Genomic DNA, 25,511 nt, shown 5'->3' with positions numbered 1-25,511 from the left:
TGTGGATTTGCCAGAAAGTGCTCCTCCACCCAGCAGTGGCAGTGCATTACTGACACCTGGAACATTGGCCCACATGTGCGATTATGCCTTGCGGATCCTAAGAAGGGACACCCGCATTGCCAAAATGATGAAGGATGATGACTACTGGCTGGCCAGCATCCTCAATCCACGCTACAAAGGCAAATTACACAACATCATGCCACAGGAGAACCTAGAGATAATATTGGCTAACAAACAAGCAACTCTGGTAAACCGTTTGTTTGAGGCTTTCCCAGCACACAGCAGCGGTGCTGGTTCTCCCACGAGCCGTAGTGGGCACAATGGAAGAGGTGTTCGTGGTGCACACAGCTGAAGTGGCGTTGGAGACAGGGGTTTAATGACCATGTTGTGGAATGATTTCTCAAGTACCGCTCACACGACTGCTAATACTGCATCGATTAAAAGTGACAGGAGACAGCAGTTGTCAACTATGGTTACAAATTACTTCTCCTCCCATATCGATGTTCTCCCTCACAAGTCATACCCCTTTGACTATTGGGCCTCTAAACTGGACACCTGGCCTGAATTGGCACACTATGCCTTACAGGAGCTCGCTTGCCCCACTGCTAGTGTGTTATCTGACTTCAGTGCTGCTGGATCAATCCTGACAGAAAAAAGGACCCGTCTGTCGACCCAAAATGTTGATGATCTAACCTTCATTAAAATGAACCATGCATGGGTTTCAAAGGATTTTGTCCTACCTTCCTCTGACGACACATAGGTCGCCAGAAAACTGCCTCGCTTTTGTCCTCCTCTTCCTCGGACTTGCCCAATTCCACCATTTGCAGCAGCTGAATGTCCAGCCTACACATCAACATATGCCATTTTTTAAACCTCCCTAACTGGGCTGCCCACCCCCCCAAGGGCTGGGGTCAACACCTGGCGCACCCGGGCAAGTGTCGTTGCTCTGAACAGGTGGATGGGCCGACTGATGGCTGAAGGCACTGGCACAGGGCCCCTCATAGTACAATGAAGTGTCTCTGACGGTGGGGGGCCCACTCGCCGTCAGACACACCAGCGTACTATGAGGGGCCCTGTGCCAGTACCGTCGACCACGACTGTGCCCCCCCTGCTTAGTCATGGCCACAGCACTTGCAAGTTGCAATACTTACCTCTCCCTGCTCCACCGCTATGTAGTCCGGGCAGTTAAATCCTTCACAGGGACGGCCACTAGAAATTTGGTGTATTGATCAATGATGGTTAAGATGTAGCTATGGCCTGTCCTGCTGGCCTCTACCTTCAGATGATCAATGGCTACCATTTGTAATGAACGTCAACTTACAAGCGGATGCAGTGGTGCTTTATGATCACCTTTCACAGTTGTGATAGTCACAGACGTGTGACATTCCTGCCACCATTTTTCAATGTCTCCTCTCATGCCAATCAAATAGAATCACCTACGGCCTGTGGCTTCTGTCTTTTGCACTCCAAAATGACCAGACACATCATGATAGGCAGTGAGGGCCATGTCTACATCTCTCCCTGTGATCACAATTTGATGGAGATGAGTAACGGTAATGTGATCCACGCTACTGCGACAAAGCAATCCTTTCTTCACAAAGAACCATTTTCGCTGTTTCCACAGACACAGTAATTGAGGGTCTGCATCGCCTCTGCAACATCTACCGGGAGGTTTTCCCGCGATGAGTAATTCCCAAATTTCTGCTAACACTCGACTTTCTGTCTGTACTTGTATCCATGTAGTTTCCAGTAGCGGAGAGTCAGGACTGGCTTTCTGAGATTGAAATATAAACAAAGATTTAAAAGTACCACAACACTGCATACCGTTGTACGCTTCGAATACCTTTCCCTTTTTCTACTTTTTAAATTCTGGTGTAATACATAGTGAGCATCTGTGTCTGACTCCGGAAGTATAGACGGAAATTTACAATTACCTCTAGACTGGATACACCTGGTATGTGCTGATACAGTACCTTTGTTCAAAATTTTTTATTATGGTATCATCCATTGTGAGTGAGCGTGTGTGCTTTACGCCTTCTATATATACAGTGAATCGGAGATACCAATTTTTACCCTATACTCAATACAGCTTGTATCTTGTTATACAGTACCTTTGTTTGACATTTAGTATTATGGTCAAATCCATACTGAGTAAGCATCTTAGGGTGACTACAGTACTATGTATATGGAGATTTCAATTGTACCCTATAATATATATATATACTTGCTATCTTGTTATCCAGTACCTTCTTTACAACATTTTTTATTATGGTCAAACCCAGCATTATTTGGGCCCATAAGACACTGGAGCATCATCCATGGGGCCCATCATATACTGCAGCATTCTAAATGGGGCAGATCAGACACTGGAGCAGTATCTATGGGGCACACTATAAACTGGAGCATTAGAAATGGAGCCCATTATATATGGAGCGTTATTTGGGCCCAAAAGACACTGGAGCATCATCCATGGGGCCCATCATATACTGGAACATTCTAAATGGGGCAGATCATACACTGGAGCAGCATCTATGGGTCACATTATACACTGGAGCATTATAAATGGGCCCATTATATATGGAGCATTATTTGGGCCCATAAGACACTGGAGCATCATCCATGGGGCCCATCATATACTGTAGCATTATGTGGAGCTCATCATATTCTGTATGGAACATTATATGTGACCAATTATTCTGTATGGAGAAATATATGGGGTTCATTATTCTGTATGGCGCACAATGTGGTGGCCATACTGTATGGAGTAATATGCTGTCCTTTTTTTGAGCTATTGTACAATTTAAAATAGATCAGTCATGTCATGTAAGCAGTGAAGTATTTGTCATTGTACTATACCTATATTTTTGTGCCGTATGGGAGCATCATGAGTTGTGGTATGTGTTAAAGGGGCGCACTCACACTCTTTGGCCCAGGGCACACGAAAACCTGGAGCCAGCCCTACCCCCCCACAACTTTAGCCAAATAACCCCGTTTTCAGTGCTTAACTATTATTATGAAGTAAATTAAGGTTGACAAGCTTCAGTAATAAGAATTGATGTTTTTGGCATTGAAATGGGCACTGTAGGTGTGTTTACTGTCCTCCACTCCCTGTCGACTTTGCTTCCCCATGGACTTGCATTGGGTTTCGTGTTTCAGTCGGTCTCCGACTTTTCCCTATAGTCGGCCGATTTCATTCGACCCGACTTTTGGGAAAGTCGGGTTTCATGAAACCCGACTTGACCCTAAAAAAGGCAAAGTCGCTCATCTCTAATACAGAGTAGTAGGTTTTAAGTGGAGGAGGAATGGGGGCTTCAGTTCCTGCAAGACAGATATTCATTGAGTGGAGTACACCTTTAGAGGTGTTTTCACCTCTTCTGTGAATCAGAACCAAAAACACTGCTGCGGTAAGGTGCACAATTAGACAAGGATATTTTTCTCCCTTGTGTGAAAGTTCTTCCACATATATACAGCTCTAGCAAAAATTAAGAGACCACCACACCAAGACCCTGTCATGGGCAGCCCATTCTCCAGACCTGAATCCCATTGAAAACCTCTGGAATGTAATCAAGAGGATGATGGATAGTCACAAGCCATCAAACAAAGAAGGACTGCTTAAATTTTTGCACCAGAAGCAGTGTGAAAGACTGGGGGAAAGCATGCCAAGACGTATGAAAGCTGTGATTAAAAATCATGGCTATTCCACAAAATATGGATTTCTGAACTCTTCCTGAGTTAAAACATTAGTATTGTTGTTTCTAAATGATTATGAACTTGTTTTCTTAGCATTATTTGAGGTCTGCAAGCACTGGATTTTTTTGTTATTTTGACCAGTTCTCATTTTCTGAAAATAAATACAAAATTTAGTGCTTGGAAATTTGGAGGCATGTTGTCAGTAGTTTATAGAATAAAAGAGCAATTTACATTTTACTCAAAAATATACCTATAAAGAGAAAAATCAGACGAACTGAAAATTTTGCCAGAGCTGTATGTCATGAATACTTGATTACAGGTATTAATGAAGCACCAGTAGGTTATATATGTATTGCGCTTGTTCAGTTTGTTTTGTTCTTTAGCCATTCGTACATGCAAGCATCAATCCTGAGGTCAGTGATTGCTTCAGTGGATAAACCAGCAGCCACATCTTTAGTCCATAGTATTTAGACGAGAGCCCTGCAATCCCCTTAACACCTGAAGGAATCTTGGACAATTTTCGATTAATAGGCTCTGTGACGGCACTGTTCCAGCGCAACGTACGTATGACGTTATGCCAGACCTACTAATCGGAAAAAGGTGTTGGGGAAGCCCACAGGTAGGAAAAGGATCACAGAGCTTTAGTCTGGCTATAACAGACCACCAACATGGCCACTGGACTAGGGTCCTGCAGATCTTTTTGTTCATCTCGATCGCACATGATCACTGCATCAAAGTTAACAATGACCAGGTAGGACCACTGTACTGGTGGTGTTATGTTAGGAAGATAATTCATAGGTATTTCATAAGGTATTCATATCATTTCTTTCTGTGTAAAGGGGTTTTCCACTACTGGAACAATCCCTTCTCAATCAACATGTTTTACCCATATAAAATAATAACACTTCTTAGGGTATGTGCAGACGATCAGTAAACGCTGCGGGTTGGATGCTGCAGAGACGGACATGTGGCGCGTCTTTCCAGACTGCAGCATGCCAATTTCACTTGCGGAGATGCAAGCATCTGCAGGAGAAATTTCACCCATACAATGTATTGGACGCGGTGAATCCGCACGGTTCAGTGAACACATGCGGATTCACCTGTGTTCAATAAACAGCAGCGCTTCAGACGCAGTGAACAAATGCTGCGTCCAAAGCGCTGCCACTTCCAGATCATCTGCACATACCATTGTACTTCCCCTCTGGTGGCAGTGCCGTTCCTGTGACTTTGGCACCTGTTTCCCAGCGATTGTGTGACATTGTTATGTCAGGTGATCCCTGTAGCCAATCAGTGGCCTCTTCCTTCTCACTTCCCTTGGACTAAATGGACACCTGGAAGAAGTGAAAGCTCCGGGTGTCAGTTATGTCTGATGTGAGAGGACACTGATTGGATGCAGGCCTCACATGACAATGTCATGCAAACCCTGGATGACCAGGTGCCAATATCACAGGAATGGAATTGCCACCAGAGATGAGTATAGATGTTATTATTTTATGTGCAGAAAACATATTGATTGAGAAGAGGTCGGGGTTACACAGGACAATTGACTAGGAGGCCCAAGACCCAAGTATGCTGCAGATTAAACACTGATGTTATTCACAAAGCCTAGTAAGTGACATCACTTGAATCAGGGTCCCAACCCCTACATCACATTACATTCAAAATACATAGCAAAAATCGGCTGACAGATTCCCTTTAATGCACGCACATAACTGGTTTCATCTACTGACAAGACCTTAGTTAAAAGTATTACTAAAGTTGACATAGAAGTAACAGCAATCTTTATGAAATCAACTGATGTTCGGTTCATTAATATTAATAACTCTGTCTACTCAAACAATGGATTCTAACCAAATTATTGGTCATCTCACTGCCTGACAAAAAAGACTACTTGTGGCCCAAGCATACATTTTAACTATAAAACAAATAACAATTCTATGGAAAGATCAATCTTACGTTGATAAAGAATATTGCTTTCCTAAGGCCGCCTCTGGATCTTGCTGACGAATGGCTCGAATTGCAGTAGGCGCAGTAAACATGGCAGCTACTCCATGCTCAGACAGGACCCGGAAATATGCAGATGCATCTGGTGTTCCCACTGGCTTTCCCTGTGGATGGTGTTATTAAGTTATTGAAATATATTTACAAATTCTCAGAATTGTATCATATTTTAGAACTACAGTACATTTTAAAGATACAAGACCATACACGTGATCAGTTTATATACTAGCCAAAGATACAGTAAATAATAAAACGCTAAAAGGCTCGCATAAATAAAATAGTAGATTTAATAAGGTTGTCTAAAAATAACGCATTTTGAACTTATGTCTGTTCTTCAGATATAAAAGACATAGCATATCTGAAGAAGAGGCACATTCCCTCGAAACGCCTTATTTTTATTACAGTGACTATTTTATTTATTCAAGCTCAATATTTTATCATTATTTTTTCTTAGTATTTTCCATACACCAATCAGTGGTTGAATTCATCATACTCGGCAGTCCCGTAAGCAGTTGCTGCTAAGCGGTTTCCACATTGTTATCTATCTTGTCTGCATAGTTATTGTAGCTAATCACAATACAAGGTGAAGACCTTCATAACCCGATTACATTTTTTCTATAGGTTTATAAAGATCATTATGCGATGTGCAGCTCTCTGTGGATTTTTTTTATTTGTTCGGGCTATTTAGAAGATACTATATAACTGAGATGATTATGACAACCTCTTTTCAAGTTGTCTTAGCGTCCAATCCCATTGAATTGTAAGTCATGCTCTTCTATCTGCTTTTATGAAAGTGCTGGATGACAACTAATTTCAAAGGACAGACTGTTCGTACACCAAAGAGATTACTGTTAGTGGAAACCTGTCACCATTTTTATACCTTAAAAACCATGTCCATCAACTTTAAAATCATGTAAATGGGATTCTCACAATCCCTTTATACCCTCATGGGTGCTCCTGCATACCCCCAAACCACTAAGGTTACTTACCGGTAGCCGTTTTTTCCAGAGCCCATGACGGCACACATGAGAGAGGGGATCCGCTCCAGTCAGGACAGGAATCCTACTGAAGAAAAAAGGGTGGTACCTCTCCCTCGCTTCAGTTGGTTTACAGAGCATGAGAGGCCCCCCATGTTAGTACATATGGCAAAACTATCACCACATTATATTAACTAAAAAAAAAGCACCCAAACTATAGTGCACACCAAAGGAGAGATAATGAAGGAATATACAGGTGCCGTCATGGGCTCCGGAAAAAAATGCTACCGGTAAGTAACCTTGGTGTTTTCCCATCTCCCATGATGGCACACATAAGAGACTTTTGTAGAATAAAACACCTTAGGGAGGGACCACCGCTTGTAGCACCCTTCTACCAAAGGTAAGGTCAGTAGAGGAAGATAGATTTAATTGGTAGTGCTTGAAAAAGGTTGATGGTGTAGCGAGGCCGAGGTACCGTCCTTTTATCTTCAGTAGAGTTCCTGTCCTGACTGGGGCAGATCCCCTCTCTCATGTGTGCCATCATGGGAGATGGGAAAAAAGTCTTTTATTCATGTGCAGCCCTGCACGTAAATTGTGCAGTAATGTCCAATTGGTGAATCAAGATTGCGCTCAGTGCTGCCACAGTTCCTTCCATCACCACCTCTTCTATCTTCATGGAAGTTGATGATATCTCGTCAGCCATACGGTGTTCAAACTTTGACGCCTGTGCAGTAGAATCAGAGACTTACACAGGCGCACCTTATTCTGCACCTAACAGCCAGGGTGCTGGAGACGTAGAAGTGAAGCCGGAGCTACCACATTCATGACTTCATTCTGCCAGTCTCTGATTCCACTGAGTAGGTGCGAGACTTCGAGCACTGTGTGGATGATATTAAGAGCGACGAAGCGGCGCATGAAGAGACTGGGGTAGCGCTGATAGCGATATGGATTCGCCCATCAGACCGGACCGTGTAGTTTGAATGCAGTGTGGGTCAGGAATAAAACACTTTTTCAGGTGTATGCAGGGGCACCTATGAGGGTATAAAGTTGTGAAAACCTCACTTACATACTTTTAAAAGTGATGGGCAGGGTTTATAAGGCATAAAAATAGTAAGCGCTTCCCTTTAAAATCAGCGATGCACTTTCAAGCTGATCATACTACCATCCTTGTTTATTGTCCAGTGTGAATAACCAATTCAATTTATATTACCTCTATATTCGTCTTCACCCCCCAAAAAATTTACTATACAAACATGATGGAAAATGATGACGCCCTAAATGCTGTCACTACTCCAACCACTGCGCCAAGAGCTTAATGTTTTACCAGGAATAATGGGAAATACAAACCTTGCACACTAACATTTCTCACATTTATTTACCGTAACATAAAAAAGATTCGACAGAAAGCTTCTTGAGAAGTAAAGAATGGACGCAGCAAGAGAAATGTATGGAAGTAAAGGACGGAGGGCACCAAGATAAAAATGTAAAACACATCGTCTAAGGGCAATTTAAATGCATTTCTACTCAAAACCCTTGTCCTCTTCTTGCTTGCAAACTATTACACAGCTTGTGCTTTACTGCTAATGGAAGCAACGAATATAATGTTTAGTCACTGTTTACATCTTGAATAACAACAAAGACGCCAATAAAAAAGGGCCACCGGAGCATATTGTTTCCATAGCAACGTCAAACCCTATACCTTGCTTTTATCTACAGGAAGTATTCATGTTTTATGTCGCCGCAGCAGGTGATTAAGTCAAATTAGAAATGATCTATTTAAAAGGTCTTTCAAGAGCAGAGAAAGAAAAAATTATCAAAGAAGCACATTTTATTGAATCTCAGTCAGTATAGGCCAAAAATTGTAGTCATAGTCTGAATGCAGTAAGTAAAATAGCTCTAAGGCTGGTTTCACATTTGCGTTTTTTAGCGCTGGAAAAAAACGCATACGTGCGCATGCGATTTTTCCCCTATATTTAACATGGGTGCGCATACCTGCGCACTTGTAAGCGCATGTATGCGATTTTCATGCGCTGCGTTTTTTTGGGGTGTGCGATGGTATTTTCCAGACGCTGCATGTTGCATTTTTTGGCCCTTGAAAAAAATCGCATGCGCACGTATGCGCACGTTTTGCGCTAAAAATGGCCATTATAGCCTATGGATGCGCATACGTGCGCACTGGCATGCGCAGGTATGCGCTTTTTTAGCGCAGCGTTTTTTGGGTGGTGTCCACTTTTTATCCTAGTTAGAATCTTCTAAAGTCCAAAAAAAAAAGGCTATATAAAGGAGGTGCCTGCCAAAACTCTGCCACTACTACACTAGACAGATTGAAGAGCAGACATTCAACCAAGAACACATTATATCAGCGAAGAATGTGAGTATATTACATTATATGCCTGTCCTTTTAAATTATGTATGTACTAATGATTTTTATTATTTTTACATGCAGTATGTCTTCAGAATCGGAGTATTCCCCATCGCGGCAGGAATTGGCGCAAGCAGACCGTGAGGTGATTATTTTCGTGCATCTGGTAAGTATATCTGCTGCTTCTCCAAATCTCTTACGTTTTTTTCAACTTTCAGACATCGTCATCATCATCTGCGGACGGGAATAGTGAGGGCGAACAGCAGGAGCAGCGAAGCCAAGTCCCGGTGGTGATACGTAATGTAAGTATCAAATGATTTGTAATGTTTTTTTTTTTTTTTTATCTTCTATTTTTACTCTTTTTTTTTTTTCTTTTTTTGTAACTTTTTAGTCAATTTAAATTTGATTATTCTAATGAATGTGTTTTGTCTAGGTTCCACAACGGGATGAAGACGTCTACCTGGATAATGAGCAGCTCATCAGCCTGGTCCAGGAGCGTTCGCCGTTGTGGGACAGCCGTGACCGGCTGTACAAGGACAATGTGGTGACACGGCGGCTATGGAATGAGGTGGCCGCAGCGTTGATGGATGGCTGGGACAGCGCCACAGCATCCGCCAAAAAGGCGTTTAGTGAGTATTTCCCTGCTCTGTATTGTGCCGCAGTGACTGTTGTCCTTGACGGCACTGTTGGGTTTCGTGCTAGGCGTATTCTAGCAGGAAACCCAACAGTGTCATCGTGGTCTACAGTGACTGCTTTGAGTATTGTATTGCTACATTGTGCCGCAGTGACTGTTGTCCTTGACGGCACTGTTGGGTTTCGTGCTAGGCGTATTCTAGCAGGAAACCCAACAGTGTCATCGGGGTCTACAGTGACTGCTTTGAGTATTGTATTGCTACATTGTGCCGCAGTGACTGTTGTCCTTGACGGCACTGTTGGGTTTCGTGCTAGGCGTATTCTAGCAGGAAACCCAACAGTGTCATCGGGGTCTACAGTGACTGCTTTGAGTATTGTATTGCTACATTGTGCCGCAGTGACTGTTGTCCTTGACGGCACTGTTGGGTTTCGTGCTAGGCGTATTCTAGCAGGAAACCCAACAGTGTCATCGGGGTCTACAGTGACTGCTTTGAGTATTGTATTGCTACATTGTGCCGCAGTGACTGTTGTCCTTGACGGCACTGTTGGGTTTCGTGCTAGGCGTATTCTAGCAGGAAACCCAACAGTGTCATCGTGGTCTACAGTGACTGCTTTGAGTATTGTATTGCTACATTGTGCCGCAGTGACTGTTGTCCTTGACGGCACTGTTGGGTTTCGTGCTAGGCGTATTCTAGCAGGAAACCCAACAGTGTCATCGTGGTCTACAGTGACTGCTTTGAGTATTGTATTGCTACATTGTGCCGCAGTGACTGTTGTCCTTGACGGCACTGTTGGGTTTCGTGCTAGGTGTATTCTAGCAGGAAACCCAACAGTGTCATCGGGGTGTACAGTGACTGCTTTGAGTATTGTATTGCTAAATTGTGAAGCAGTGACTGTTGTACTTGACGGCACTGTTTTTTTTTATCAACAGTGGACAAAGTCCGAACACGTTGGCGTTCGATCAAGGACCGCTTCAACAGTGATGTTCGTGCTGAGGGCCAGGTTCGCAGTGGATCTGCGTCAAGGACCAGAACTAGATACCGTCACTATCACGCGTTGCAGTTCCTACGACCGGTCCTTGCCACAAGATCGTAAGTATTATACATTTTGGGTTTTTATTTTTATTAATCTGTGTTTTTCTAATCCACAGCTGATGCTTCTTGTAAAGGCATGGTAGTAATGATTTTCCTTTCTTCCACAGCACCTGGAGCAGCACCCTGCAACCTGGCCCTGGAGCGGTCCTTCGTCGGACGTCCTCTGACCCGTCCCAGCCATCCGACAGCCAGGAAGCACCTTGCAGGTCCCACACACACACAGCTGGTGACCAGGAAGCTGGGCCATCAGGTGTTCCCCTGTCCCAGGTCTCTGCCACTGGTTATGCGGGCACTACCCGCCAGCGGCAGAGGGCCTTGGACAGGAATGTCTTGCCCGAGTTTATGCATTTGAGCGAGACATTTAATTCCAGCCTCAAGTCACTGTCCGACAGAGTTGAAAGCGGTTTTGCACTGATGGAACGTGGTTTTAACCACTTTGAACACCGCTTCAATTCTGTAGAACAGCGCCTTGACCGTCTGGAGGCCGACCTCAACAGACCAGCACACCATTTTTTTAGTAAGATTGAAAAGGGCATGGCGGAACACCTTAGTCCTGATCAACAGCTGAATGTGCTGCAGGCCTGCAACAATGCTTTCTTGCAGGCTATGCAGCATAATCGGTACGGTCAGCAGTCAGTGGTGTCCTTTCCACCTGTGCCACCATTGACTCGCTTCACCTCACTACCGACTTGTGCTGCATACCACTGCACGGACACCTCTCTTCAAAGGCTGGACACCCACCGTTACACCACCACAAGTCTGAGTGCAGCTGGTCACTTCACCGACACCACCATGGCAAGCGCTGCTCCTGTCTGGAGCACCACCGCCAATCCCATGCATGCGTGGAGCTCAGCCACCACTAGGCAAACATGGAACAGCCCTGCCGCTACAACAACATGTAGTAGCCCTGCCACCACCACTCTGCAAACCTGGGCCATCACTGCCGCCACCAGTCCTCCTGCAAGGACGAGCACTGAACAAGAAGAGCAGCATCAGCCACCTCAGCAGCAGCAGCCAACTCAGCAGACGCCACCTCAGCAGCAGCAGCCACCTCAGCAGCAGCCGCCACCTCAGCAGCAGCAGCAACCACCTCAGCAGCAGCCGCCACCTCAGCAGCAGCAGCAACCACCTCAGCAGCAGCTGCCACCTCAGCAGCAGCCGCCACCTCAGCAGCAGCCGCCACCTCAGCAGCAGCCGCAACCTCTGCAGCAGCAGCCGCCACCTCAGCAGCAGCAGCCATACCAGCAGACGGGGGACCTACATTCCATATTTGCCCCTACTTCAAGGCGAAATCAATCAAGGCGGGCATTGGGCCAAAGTCGGTCCAGGCACACAAGCCTACGGCGACATGCCATTACAACTAATGTAACTGAACAGATTTCCTCTCCTACAAGTGTTCCAAGTTTAATTCCCTTAACTGGACTACCTTCCCCCACAAGTTTTGTTGCCCCTTCCCCTCAAACACCGTCTTCAACTGCAAGTGTTGCATATTCCCTGCACACCCCCAAATTGAAACCATCTGCCCCCAAACGCCGTAAAAAATAATTTTTAAATTTTTTTTTTGTGATAAAAAATAAATTTACATTTGTGGTTCACCATTAATAAGTTTCATTAATGTTGTTTGCGCCGCTCACACACACTGATGGGTAAATACATGTTAAAAACCAACCCAAGGGCTAGTATAGTCATATGTGAAATAACATGGACTAGTATAGTCATTCAAAGGCCTAGTGTAATAACTCTAGTTTTACCAAATAGAATCTGGTTTCATGAAAAACAAACTGTTGAAACTTGTCTAAAAAATAAGTTTCTTTCTAGTTTCACCAGTTTGTTTTTGGTGAAACAAGATGCTAGTTGTTAAAAATCGAGTTATTACAGTAGGCCTTGGTATGACTATACTAGGCCGTGGTATTTCACATATACTACTAGCCCCAAGGCCTAGTATACTCATATTTGAAATACCACGGCCTAGTATAGTCATTCCAAGGCCTAGTGTAATAACTCTAGTTTTACCAAATAGAATCTGGTTTCATGAAAAACAAACTGTTGAAACTTGTCTAAAAAATAAGTTTCTTTCTAGTTTCACCAGTTTGTTTTTGTTGAAACAAGATGCTAGTTGTTAAAAATCGAGTTATTACAGTAGGCCTTGGTATGACTATACTAGGCCGTGGTATTTCACATATTACTATACTACTAGCCCCAAGGCCTACTATACTCATATTTGAAATACCACGGCCTAGTATAGTCATTCCAAGGCCTAGTGTAATAACTCTAGTTTTACCAAATAGAATCTGGTTTCATGAAAAACAAACTGTTGAAACTTGTCTAAAAAATAAGTTTCTTTCTAGTTTCACCAGTTTGTTTTTGTTGAAACAAGATGCTAGTTGTTAAAAATCGAGTTATTACAGTAGGCCTTGGTATGACTATACTAGGCCGTGGTATTTCACATATACTACTAGCCCCAAGGCCTAGTATACTCATATTTGAAATACCACGGCCTAGTATAGTCATTCCAAGGCCTAGTGTAATAACTCTAGTTTTACCAAATAGAATCTGGTTTCATGAAAAACAAACTGTTGAAACTTGTCTAAAAAATAAGTTTCTTTCTAGTTTCACCAGTTTGTTTTTGTTGAAACAAGATGCTAGTTGTTAAAAATCGAGTTATTACAGTAGGCCTTGGTATGACTATACTAGGCCGTGGTATTTCACATATACTACTAGCCCCAAGGCCTAGTATACTCATATTTGAAATACCACGGCCTAGTATAGTCATTCCAAGGCCTAGTGTAATAACTCTAGTTTTACCAAATAGAATCTGGTTTCATGAAAAACAAACTGTTGAAACTTGTCTAAAAAATAAGTTTCTTTCTAGTTTCACCAGTTTGTTTTTGTTGAAACAAGATGCTAGTTGTTAAAAATCGAGTTATTACAGTAGGCCTTGGTATGACTATACTAGGCCGTGGTATTTCACATATTACTATACTACTAGCCCCAAGGCCTAGTATACTCATATTTGAAATACCACGGCCTAGTATAGTCATTCAAAGGCCTAGTGTAATAACTTTTAATGGAGCAGATTACATTCATCCACTCAATGCTGACTTGTATTCCCCATGGACTTTCATTGGGGTTGGGTTTTGAGTGTTGTGTTTTGAGAAAATCACATACTTTGTTTTAAACTATTTGCACAATTTTATCTTGAAAAAAAATGGTTTCCTGATTCATGGCCTGCAGCTTTGCTCATTCCAATATATTTCACGCAGACTAGCAATGCTGCATTTTAACTCGTATGTGTATTTACCTGCCCAGGTGTGTGAACATAACAAAATTCAGTTATACATGGGAAGTTTTTTAATTAATCGGAGTTTAAAAAATATAGTGCACTCAGTAATGGTATCAAATAAGGATTTTTATTACCATAAACAACAACATTACACCATTTCATCTTGCCAGTGCACCCGTCCTACATCAGAAATAAAGTAGGCCGCAAATTTGTCCCTCATTTGGCCAACTTCAACGGATGACCTGAGAGTGTGCTGAGTGAATTCAGGCAATGGGTTAGGAGCATCATCGTCCAGTTCAAAGGTCGGGTGCTCTTTAGCCATCACAAAGTTATGTAGAACCACACAGGCCTTCACCACCTCATCGACTGTTTCAAGTTTAAGATTAATGGCCGTGCCCAGAATTCGCCATCTGGAAACAAGAATCCCAAAAGCACACTCGACAGTTCTTCTGGCCCTGGTCAGCCTGTAATTAAAAATTTTTTTGGTGTGGTCCAAGTCCCGGCTGGAGTAGGGTTTCAGTAAGTTTCCGCACATTTGAAAAGCCTCATCGCCAACCATTACAAAGGGCAGTGGCGGAGCTTCGGTGTGAGGAAGAGGCCGTGGCATAGGGAAATTAAATTGGTTGCCATACAACCTCCGGCCCATGTCTGAGTTTTTAAAAGCCTGCGAGTCATTACCACGGCCAAATGCTCCAATGTCCACTGCTACAAACATACATCCGGCATCCGCAATTGCAATGAGTACTATTGAAAAGTACTTTTTGTAATTATAGTACTCAGATCCCGTTCTTTGGGGTTTGATGATCCGTATGTGTTTCCCATCAACAGCTCCCAAACAGTTGGGAAAATTGCATACTGTCCAGAATTTGTCAGCAATTTCCATCCACTTTTCAGCGGTGGGCAGGGGCATAAATTCTGGGCAAAGAACATTCCAGAGAGCCCGGCAGGTGTCAGCAACAATTCCAGACAAGGTAGAGATTCCAATACGGTACTGGAAGTGTAGTGAGGATAGGGTTTCTCCAGTCGCCAGGAATCTGTGAACAGACAAAGAAGTAAAATTAATATTTATGTATATTATTTTTAAAAACTATAAAAAAAATATTAGTACATTCACGAAAACTAATTACCCAAGGTTTTGAATACTAAATTTACAAAAAAAAACATCAGACCACACCCCTTTGTTTTTAAAACATACCGTAATGTCACCAGTAGCCGTTCCTCAGGAGGAATCGCACGACGGAGCTGTGTGTCCTGTCTCCGGATGGATTGTTGGACACGAGCAAGCAAATCCATGAAACTTTCGTGGGACATCCGGATATAATCTGTAAATTTCTCCGGGTTTGACTGGAGCTCGCTGTAGAGGGTATGGTATGCCCCACGGCTCTCCCGGAGTTCAACAATCGGATGTATCCACATACGCCGCCGTCTTCGCTGCCTCTCTCTCTTCCTTTGTTCATGGCAAGCAACTGCATACGCCTGAGCCATCGCGATGTCCAAATCCAAGTTGAAGTGAAAACTCTTCCAGCGCAGATCCATGGTCACGAGAAGAATCAAGCAAATGTGAAGAATACTGTAGACAGGGTGTATATATATTAACATACCACACCCACAATGAAGTCCCATTGGTCTTGTGTGTTGTTGAATGGTTGTTTTTTCTTTTTTGTGGGGTTTTTCCAAAATCTGTAAAAAAACGCAAACGCACAAAAAACGCATACAAACGCGCAAAAACGCTGCGTTTTTTTCCTGCATGCGCATTAAAATGCTGGAAAAAAACGCAGCGTTTGTATGCATTTGTATGCGTTTTTTTAATGCGTTTTTTTGCGGGAAAAACGCGCTGCAAAAAAAAGCAAGTGTGAAACTAGCCTAAGACTCCCTTCACAGGTCCTGATGTTTCCGGTACTGGAAAAAAAACAGTGTTATACATGTGCCATGTACCAGAATGGAAATGACAGATTTTTAGTGGTTAAAGATGTGCAAAGATATAGATAGATAAAAATAAATAGATAGATAAAATAGAGAGATAGGACAGATAGAGCTAATAAATAAATGAAAAAAATTATGGGGGGGGGTCCCCTCCAATTTTGATATCCAGCAAAGGTAAAGAAAACAGCCGCGGGCTGATATTATCAAGCTGGGACAATTGCTCATCCCAGCCGAAAAATAGCAGGAGCCACCCCAGAAGTGACACATCACATTAGATGCACCAACTCTATCGCTTCGCCTTCGATGTTACGGATTGTTCTGGTGCGTTGGCAATCAAGCAATGGTAGTTGGGGTTGATGTCAGCTGTGAAAAACACTGTCTAAAAACACAGCTGACATTAAGCCCTGGTGTTCATAATGGAGAGCTGTCTATCAGACATCCCCATTACTGACCCAATAATAAATTTAAAAACAAAAATACACACAAAAATACTTTATCTGAAAAAAAAAATACTCCACAACTTTTTCCCTCGTTCACCAATTTATTATACAAAAAAAAAGTTCCCACGCAGGAATGACAAAGTCCAGCGCTTCCCATGATGTTCCCTGATTCCAGCTCATGATGCTATCAGCGAGACCAGGCGCCTGTGAAGAGCAGTAATGTTACTGACATCACTGCTCTTCAAAGTCGCCAGGTCTCACATAGAGCAGCATGGGCCAGATTTGGAGAATGTTGCGGGAAGCGCTGGATTACGTCAGACCATAGTGGGAACTTTTTTTTATAGTAAATTGATGCGCCAATTCTGGTGCTTTACCCGGCTCTTCCCACTTGTCCTGGCAAATGGGGTTATAATTGTGGGCTTAAAGTCAGCTGTTTTATGTCCGCTGATATTAAGCCCAGGTGTTAATAATGGAGAGGCAACTACCAGATACCCCCATTACTAACCCCATAGTCAAATTTAATAAAGACACAGAAAAAATAAGTTTTAATTGAAATCAACACACAAAGTCATTTATTTGAAACAAAAATTCCCTGATATTCGTTTACCCATTTACTCACTAAAAAATAAAAATAAAGAAGCAAAGTTATACTCACCTTTCTGCCAATAATCCATTAATGCCCATGTACCACGACGATCCGGATGGTATTGTGAAAGATCACCATCAGTGATGCAACCGTCACCCGTAACAGACTTAGCAGAGCGTGAGAACGTGGCTGCAGTGACACACGGTAACCTTAATGCAGTCACCACCGCTCACAGGCAACCGCGCTACATACAGTATAATGGTGCCCATATAATGCTCCATACATTAAAAAAAATCAAGTACTCACCTCTCCCATTCCCCGAAGCTTCAGTTTCCTCAGCATTCTCTGACTCTATGCAGTGCTCAGCACAAAGGGCGTGCTGTAGTGGCGTCATTGCGCCCTCTGTCCTGAAACTGACTGATACAGTTCAACCGGAATTAGCGTAGGGTTTAATACAATAATTACCAAATTGCAAAATGGCAAAATGACATTAACTGAAGATCCTTAGACAATAAAATATAACTTTTAATAAATCATTAAAAGTTATATTTTATTGTCTAAGGATCTTTAGTTAGGGTCTATTTGCCATTTGGCAATTTGGTAATGTCTGTCCTAAGAAGAGTCAGAAGACGATGAAGACACTGGAGCTGAGTGGAACTCCTCTCCATTTGTAACCCTTGGGCTTGATGTCATCTCTACTTAAAACCGCACAAGGGCACGTGGGAAGAGGGAGGGAAGGAGGCTGAGCGCCAGAATTGGCGCATCTTATGGATGTGCCATTTCTGGTTCAGCTGAGGACTGATGTTCTTAGTCTGGGACGAGGCCAATATCCAATGCCCTTCCTAGGCTATTAATCTCAGACCGCAGCTGTCTGTTTAGCCTTTGCTGTTTAGTAAATATAAGGGGACCGCAGGTCATTTTTTTGGGGGGTCTTTATTTTCAGACTGGGAAGAGGCCATGGATATTTGCCCTCCCCAGCCTAAAAATAGCAGCCTGTAGTCGCTCCTGAAAAGGCGCACCTATTAGATGCACCAATTCTGGTGCTTTGCATGGCTCTTCCAACTTGACCTGGTGTGATTAATTTTTGCGGGGTCAGTCGACATCAAGCCCAGGGGTTAGTAATGGAGAGGTGTCTATCAGATGTCCACATTACTACCCCCGTAAGTTTAAGCTTTTTTCGATTTTGTGTTTTTGTTTTTTGCTCCCCTTCTTCTTAGAGCCATAACTTTTTTATTTTTACGTCAATATGGCCATGTGAGGGCTTATGTTTTGCGCGCCAAGCTGATGTTTTTAATGATACCATTTTGGTGCAGACACAATCTTTTGATCGCCAGTTATTGCATTTTAATGCAATGTGGCAGCAACCAGCCAAAACTTAATTCTGGCATTTTGACTTTTTATAGCCGTTTACAGATCAGGTTAATCTTTTTTTATTGATAGATCGGGTGATTCTGAACGCGGCAATACCAAATATGTGTATGTTTGATTTTTTTTATTGTTTTATTTTGAATGGGGTGAAAAGGGGGTGATTTAAACTTTAATATTTTTAGTTTTTTATATTTTTTTACATTTTTTTTGTATTACTTTGGCCATGCTTCAATAGTCTCTATGGGAGACTAGAAGCTGCCATAACCCGATCGGCTCTGCTACAAAGAGGTGATGATCACATCGCCTCCATGTAGTAGAATTACTCACTTGCTATGAGCGCCGTCCACCGGGTGGCACTCACAGCAAGTCGGCAGTGACAACCATAGAAGTCTCCAGGAGACCTCTGGTTGTCGTGCCTATGAACCGATGACCCGTGATCATGTGACAGGGGTCACCGGTGCGTGGATTTCCAGTCCGATGGCTGTAAGGGCGAGTTAAATGCTGCAGTCAGCGTTTGACAACTTCATTTAATGGGTTAATAGCCACGGGTGGATCGCGATTCCACACGCGGCTATTCCAGGCACATGTCAGCTGTCCCGGGAAAGATGTGGGACTGCCGGGGCCCACATCAAAGGGTGGGAGTCTGATGTCGGTGTACTACTACGCCTGATGCCGGAAAGGGGTTAAGTTAAAAAAAAACACAGAGTAAAGTCCTTTACTTGAAATAAAAATACCACTACCCTCTTTTACCCATTTATCATTTTCCAAGGAAATGTAAAAAAAACACAATATTCCTCACCTGTCCGCCGATAATCCATTTGTCCCACAAAGATCCCAACTCAGCCACATCTGGATTCATTGCTGAGCGGTGGCATGATGCGATCACTCAATCCTGCATCCAGGAGACACTGGGCTAAGTGTGAGAACAGCTGTGGTCTGCGATTTTTAGGCTGGGGAAGGCCAATATTCGTGGCCCCTTCCCAGTCTGAGAATACCACACCCCAGCTGTCTGCCTTAGCTTGGCTGGATATCAAAAAAGGGGGATCCTATGCTGTTTTTTAAAAATATTTATTTAAATAACATTAAAAATCTGTGTGGGGACCCTTCTATTTTTGATAACCAGCAAAGATAAAGCTTACAGCTGACGGCTGTAGCCCACAGCTGTCAGCTTTGCCTGCGCTGATTATCAAGAAAAGAGTTGACCTAATGTAAATTTTTTCTTTTATTTATTCAATTAATACATGTATAGTAAACTACACATGCACTGCACAAATTATCTCCTTTACAATTCATTACTACAGGCGCCCGCTGGTGAATACTCTCATCAGCTTTGCCTTCTCTCACTGCTATGAGTGATACAAGGTGTTGGATGAAGACAGTAGTAATCTCATCAGCAGATTGCGTGTGACTGGCGGTAACCTTTTCTCTGCCGGTCACAACTGCTGGCTCACACGTCATCTGTGTGACAGTGTGGGAACCGCAGCGATCTGACTGGTGGTAACATTAAAGGTTACTGCCATTGTTTCTAGTGCTGACACACAGATAACAGCATGGGAAATGTCGGCTGATCGGGCGCCCCATTCATTTGAATGGGGTCTGGGTTCGGGTACCCGAACTAAACTTTTTTAATGTTCGGCCGACCCCGACAGGCACTAACATCCATGGGTCCACCCATCACTATGACATTCTATGACATGTTGTTCAGAAGGCTAATATTACCAATCCTAAACATGACATTATAGGATTGCATTATTGGTTGCTTCACACTCAAACCCAGCACCTCAGAGAGATACTTCTAGTACAATTTTGATAATGCTACGTTTAACTACATACAGACTTTATAATTTTTATGGCTGTGTACACCATTACATAAGTGTTAACCCACACATCCCCTAATGATTAAGAATTACTCCAAGATCTTGTCACAAGGAATGTTTTTCATAAAACTTTTCCATCATCATTAAACCACTATATTCATACCTCATACAAGATTGTTGTGTTGCCATGCAATAATGGTCCATAACAAATATAGGAGTGTCCAACAACCCAACCTAGATCAGATGCTGCCCACCATACCTGTAGAGGCATACAATATTTTGATATGTTAGCAAATGAATGAAGTTTATCAGGTTTTAAACATTTGAAGTGAAGTAACTAGTAACCATTTCAATCGTTCATATTTTTTTTTACTGAAGACCACTGGATTGTTATTGTTTTTACTGGGTGGCTCCACAAATTAATAGGACTGTGCTATAGAAAGAACTGCTTCTGAACCACCCATAGACCTTAAACATCCATTCAGTTCTTCTCCTACTCTGGGGTGATGTTCAAAAAGGTCACTGCATAGAAGCGGAAGTGGGCGTCTGGCTGTCAGAGAAAGCCGGAATACCCATAGAGAAGACACAAGCAGGTTATCACCATCTGTGCTTTCTTCACTGCTGTATACTGCTGAAGAAGTGTATAATGTAATAGGAATCGCGAAGGGAGCTTCCTCATCCATATACAGTGGTCATGTGATCGCTCTGTATGGGGAAGAAGCAGGGGCTAATAAAACAGTCCCAAGTACAAGAAAAATAAGATGAAAATAAAAAAAATAAAAAAATCAATATTTACATCCCAAAGGTCTTTTATGATCTTATGTGGGGCACAATGAGTAAATATAAATGAAAAATACATAAATAAAAAATAAGTAAAAAACAAAAAAAATAAATAACAAACAAATAAATGCTGTTATTAGCCATACCCCAGTAAAAAAAAGCGTGTAAGATCTAAAAATAATTGTTACAGAATGGGGAACAAATTTTCAAATGTATTTCAGTGGTCCTGAGCAGTCCTACATTGTTTTTTAAAGAATGGGAAAAAAAACAGACATTTAGTTCCCTTATTTTTCCTTGGAAATCGACCAATATTGGCAAAAAAAAAAAAAAAAAAAAAGAGGGGGCGAGAATATGATAAGGACATACAAATTAAGCATTTTCATGAAAGAATCCACAAGAATTACTTGCACAATAGAAAATGTATCTCTCTTTAAATCACATATACAAAAATAAAAATTAAAAAGTGCCTGGTTACTAAGGGGGTAAATGGCCCAGTCTTGAACTGGTTAAAGAGTAACCGCTCTTTTTATTTGTATTTAATAAATCAATAGTTTGCATAAAAATAAGCAACGTATTTCTAATTTATCTTTCTCCTCCTGGACTGATCCTTCTTTCTCAGTTTATGGGTAAAATGTGACATTTTTTATATTCAGTGAAGACAGATTTTCTCATTACTGAGATAGATGACAGTTGGTTCTTGTAACATTCTATAGAGGGAGGAGCTAGAGGCAGAAACATGGATTTTTGTGAGTACTCACCGTAAAATCCTTTTCTCCGAGACGCTCATTGGGGGACACAGAGACTGTGGGTGTGTGCTTCTGCCGTCTGGAGGCCGACACTAAGTGTACAAAAAAAGAGTTAGCTCCTCCTCCGCCGCATACACCCTCGCCCCTAGGCCGGGCGTAACTCAGTTTAGTGCATAAGCAGTAGGAGAACGCGCCTTAAACTCAGGCAAGAAACTATATGTCTGAAAAAGGGGACCACCCTAAACCTTGTACAAGGATTTGTAAAACTCAAAATAAGTAAAAGCCAACTGGCTGATAGGGTGGGTGCTGTGTCCCCCAATGAGCGTCTCGGAGAAAAGGATTTTACGGTGAGTACTCACAAAAATCCATGTTTCTCCTTCGTCTCATTGGGGGACACAGAGACTGTGGGACGTCCTAAAGCAGTCCTCTGGGCGGGATCTTAACTCACCCAATCCATGCTAATTTGCGCCCCTGATTAGAGGTGCGCAACTGCTGCCTGGAGGATCTTTCTTCCCAGGCTTGCATCCGAGGATGCCTGGGTATGTACGTTATAATGCTTGACAAACGTATGTAAACTGGACCAGGTAGCTGCTTTGCATACCTGCTCCGCTGAAGCCTGGTGTCGTAGTGCCCATGAGGCACCCACTGCCCGTGCCGAGTGAGCCTTGATCCCTGCCGGAACTGGCGTGCCACTGATTTGATAAGCTTCTTGGACCGTCAGGCGAACCCATCTGGCCAAAGTCGCTCTGGACGCAGCGAGCCCCTTCCGCCGTCCCTCTGGAACCACGAATAGAGAGTCTGTCTGGCGGAATGGCGCCGTCCTCGCCACATACCTCCTAAGAGCTCTTACCAGATCCAGAGTGTGCAAAGCCTTCTCTACCCTGTGCACCGGTGCCGGGCAAAACGAGGGTAAGACGATGTCTTCGTTGATATGAAATGCAGACACAACCTTCGGCAAGAAGGGGGGAGCTGGCCTTAAAACTACCTTATCCTTATAAAAGGTTAGGAACGGTGGTTTACAAGATAAGGCCGCCAATTTCGAAACCCGCCTAATAGACGTTATGGCTACTAGAAAAACGACCTTTCTGGACAGGTAAGGTAAGGAGATCTCTTGCAATGGTTCGAAAGGGGCCTCCTGAAGGGCTCTGAGCACCAAATTCAGGTCCCATGATTCCGTCGGCGCCTTATAGGGGGGTACTAAATGTGCGACCCCCTGCATAAACGTCCTAACCTGCCAGACGGAAGCGACTTTTCGTTGGAAAAGTACCGACAGGGCCGAGATTTGCGTTCTGAGGGAACTCGGGGCCAACCCTGCGTCCAGCCCTGCCTGTAGAAAAGCCAGTACGTTGGGGATCGAAAAAACCAGAGGAGCCACTTCACGATCCCTACACCAACGGAAGAATACTTCCCAAGTCCGATGATACACCCTCGCCGAGGAAGGCTTTCGGGCACTCACCATCGTGGCCGCCACATCGCGTCTGAATCCTGCCTGTGTTAACAGCCAAGATTCAATGGCCACGCCGTCAAACACAGGGCCCCTAAGTTCGGATGGCAGATCGGCCCTTGGGACAGTAAGTCCGGCCGATCTGGAAGACGCCAGGGTACGTCCACCACTAGTTGGACCAGATCTGCGTACCAGGCCCGCCGGGGCCAGTCTGGGGCCAGCAGAATTGCTGGAACCTTCTCTCTCCTTATTTTCCTGATAACTCTTGGAAGCAGCGGCAGCGGGGGGAACAAGTACGGGAGACGAAACTGGCCCCACGGGAGCACCAGTGCGTCTGCTGCGATTGCCTGCGGATCGAGGGATCGAGCGACAAACCTTAGTACCTTGGCATTCTCTCTGGATGCCATAAGGTCCACGTCTGGTGTCCCCCACCGTTGGCAGATCTGCTGAAAGATCTCGGGGTGCAGGGACCATTCCCCTGCCGCAACCCCCTGTCGGCTGAGAAAATCTGCCGCCCAGTTTTCGACTCCTGGAATGTGCACCGCTGAAATTACCACGCGGTTCTTCTCCGCCCAACGTAGTACCAGTCCGACCTCGCGCATGGCTGCCTGGCTGCGCGTGCCCCCTTGATGGTTGACATATGCTACTGCTGTAGCATTGTCCGTCTGGATGCGCACCGGCCGGTGTCTCAGGAAACACTGGAAATGTCGTAGGGCCAATCGTATTGCCCGTATCTCCAGAATGTTGATCGGGAGAATTACCTCCTGAACCGACCATCGCCCGTGGGCTATGTGACTCTGGAAAACTGCTCCCCAACCCTGCAGGCTTGCATCGGTCGTCACCACCAACCATTGTTCCGGGGGAAAGGGCTTCCCCTGGACCAGAGACGAGTCGCGAGTCCACCACCGGAGTGAACCCCGTACTAGCGGAGACAATTTGCACCGATGACTGAGAGACAGCAGCCTCCGGTCCCATGCTGTCAAGAGCGCATGCTGAAGCGGACGGAGATGGAACTGGGCAAACGGGATTGCTTCTATCGCCGCCACCATTCTGCCCAACACACTCATGCCATACCGGATGGATCTGGAGCCCGGCTGTAGAAGGTTCCGTATCCCTTGCTTGATTTTTTGCGCCTTGTCCTGAGGGAGGATCACCAGCCCCCGGGAGGTGTCGAAAATCATGCCCAGGAACACGATTTTTTGGGCTGGAATCAAGGACGACTTGCTCCAATTGATCAGCCAGCCCAGACGGGCCAGGGTATCCAGAGTAATATTGACATTGTCCTGGCACTCCTGAAACGACGGCCCCTTTACCAAAAGGTCGTCCAGGTAAGGTAACACCGTTATGCCCCGTGCATGCAGGATGGCCATAACCACCGCCATTATCTTTGTAAAGACTCTGGGGGCAGTGGCCAGACCAAAGGGCAGAGCCACGAATTGGAAGTGACGTCCTCCGATCGCAAATCGCAGGAACCTCTGGTGTGGGGGGAATATCGGAATATGCAGATATGCATCCTGCACATCGATTGAGGCCAGGAATTCCCCTGGATCCATGGCTGCAATGACCGAGCGGAGGGATTCCATCCGGAATCGCCTGACCCTGATGAATCTGTTTAGGATCTTTAGATCCAGAACCGGCCTCACAGTCCCGTCCTTTTTGGGGACCGAAAAAAGATTGGAGTAAAACCCCTGCGACTCTTCGCCCTGCGGCACTGGGGCGATAACCCCTTTGTGCTCTAGCGTCGTTACAGCCTGTAACAAACTCTCCGCCTGCGAATCTGTCTTGGAAAGTCGCGAACGGAAGAATCGCTGTGGTGGCCGTCCGACAAACTCTATCTTGTACCCGGACGATACAAGTTCTGCCACCCAAGTGTCGCGTGTCACTGCGACCCAAACGTGGCTGAACCTTAGTAGGCGTCCGCCCACCCTATCGTCCGTAGGTACGGAGCGCCTCCAGTCATTTAGCTGGAGGCTTTTGGGGCTTGGCCCCCTTCGCTCTGGGTAAATGGCCTCGGCCTCTACCCAGCGGATTGGCCCTGTAAGAGACTTGTTTTTCCCTACTCTGGCCATCGTTTGCGGAGGAGTATGTCCTGGCCGGAGTCCCCCCCCCCCCAGGGGCTACGAAAGGGTCGAAAACGCCTTTGCGTTTGCCTGAATGCCGGGCAACTTCTCTGCTGCGGAAGGAAACTACTCTTCCCCCCTGTGGCTTCTGAGATAAGCCTATCCAGCTTCTCACCGAACAATCGATTGCCCTGAAAAGGCAATGAGGTCAAGGATTTTTTAGAGATAGAATCCGCTTTCCACAGCCTCAGCCATAATGCACGCCTAATGGCGATCGCATTCGCCGCTGCCACCGCCGAACACTCGG

The 25,511-nt window shown here is 44.4% G+C and overlaps 1 protein-coding gene across 1 annotated transcript in view; it reads right to left on the bottom strand.

The window, feature by feature from the left end:
- The window catches only part of ACSS3 (acyl-CoA synthetase short chain family member 3), a 155,974-nt gene that overhangs the window by 54,448 nt on the left and 76,015 nt on the right, over positions 1-25,511 (bottom strand). Inside the window, exons 8-9 of the mRNA XM_073556975.1 lie at positions 20,338-20,433; positions 5,647-5,798 (exon numbers count right to left, since the gene is read on the bottom strand). Of these exons, the coding sequence (XP_073413076.1) occupies positions 5,647-5,798; positions 20,338-20,433 (248 nt within the window). The remainder of the gene's footprint in view (positions 1-5,646; positions 5,799-20,337; positions 20,434-25,511) is intronic.

Source organism: Dendrobates tinctorius, unplaced genomic scaffold (assembly GCF_039654945.1).
Source record: "Dendrobates tinctorius isolate UK_male_01 unplaced genomic scaffold, ASM3965494v1 ptg000241l, whole genome shotgun sequence".
Classification (NCBI taxonomy): Eukaryota; Metazoa; Chordata; class Amphibia; order Anura; family Dendrobatidae; genus Dendrobates; species Dendrobates tinctorius.
Note: the sequence above shows the minus strand (reverse complement) of the source record. Positions and strands in the feature narration are given on the sequence as shown.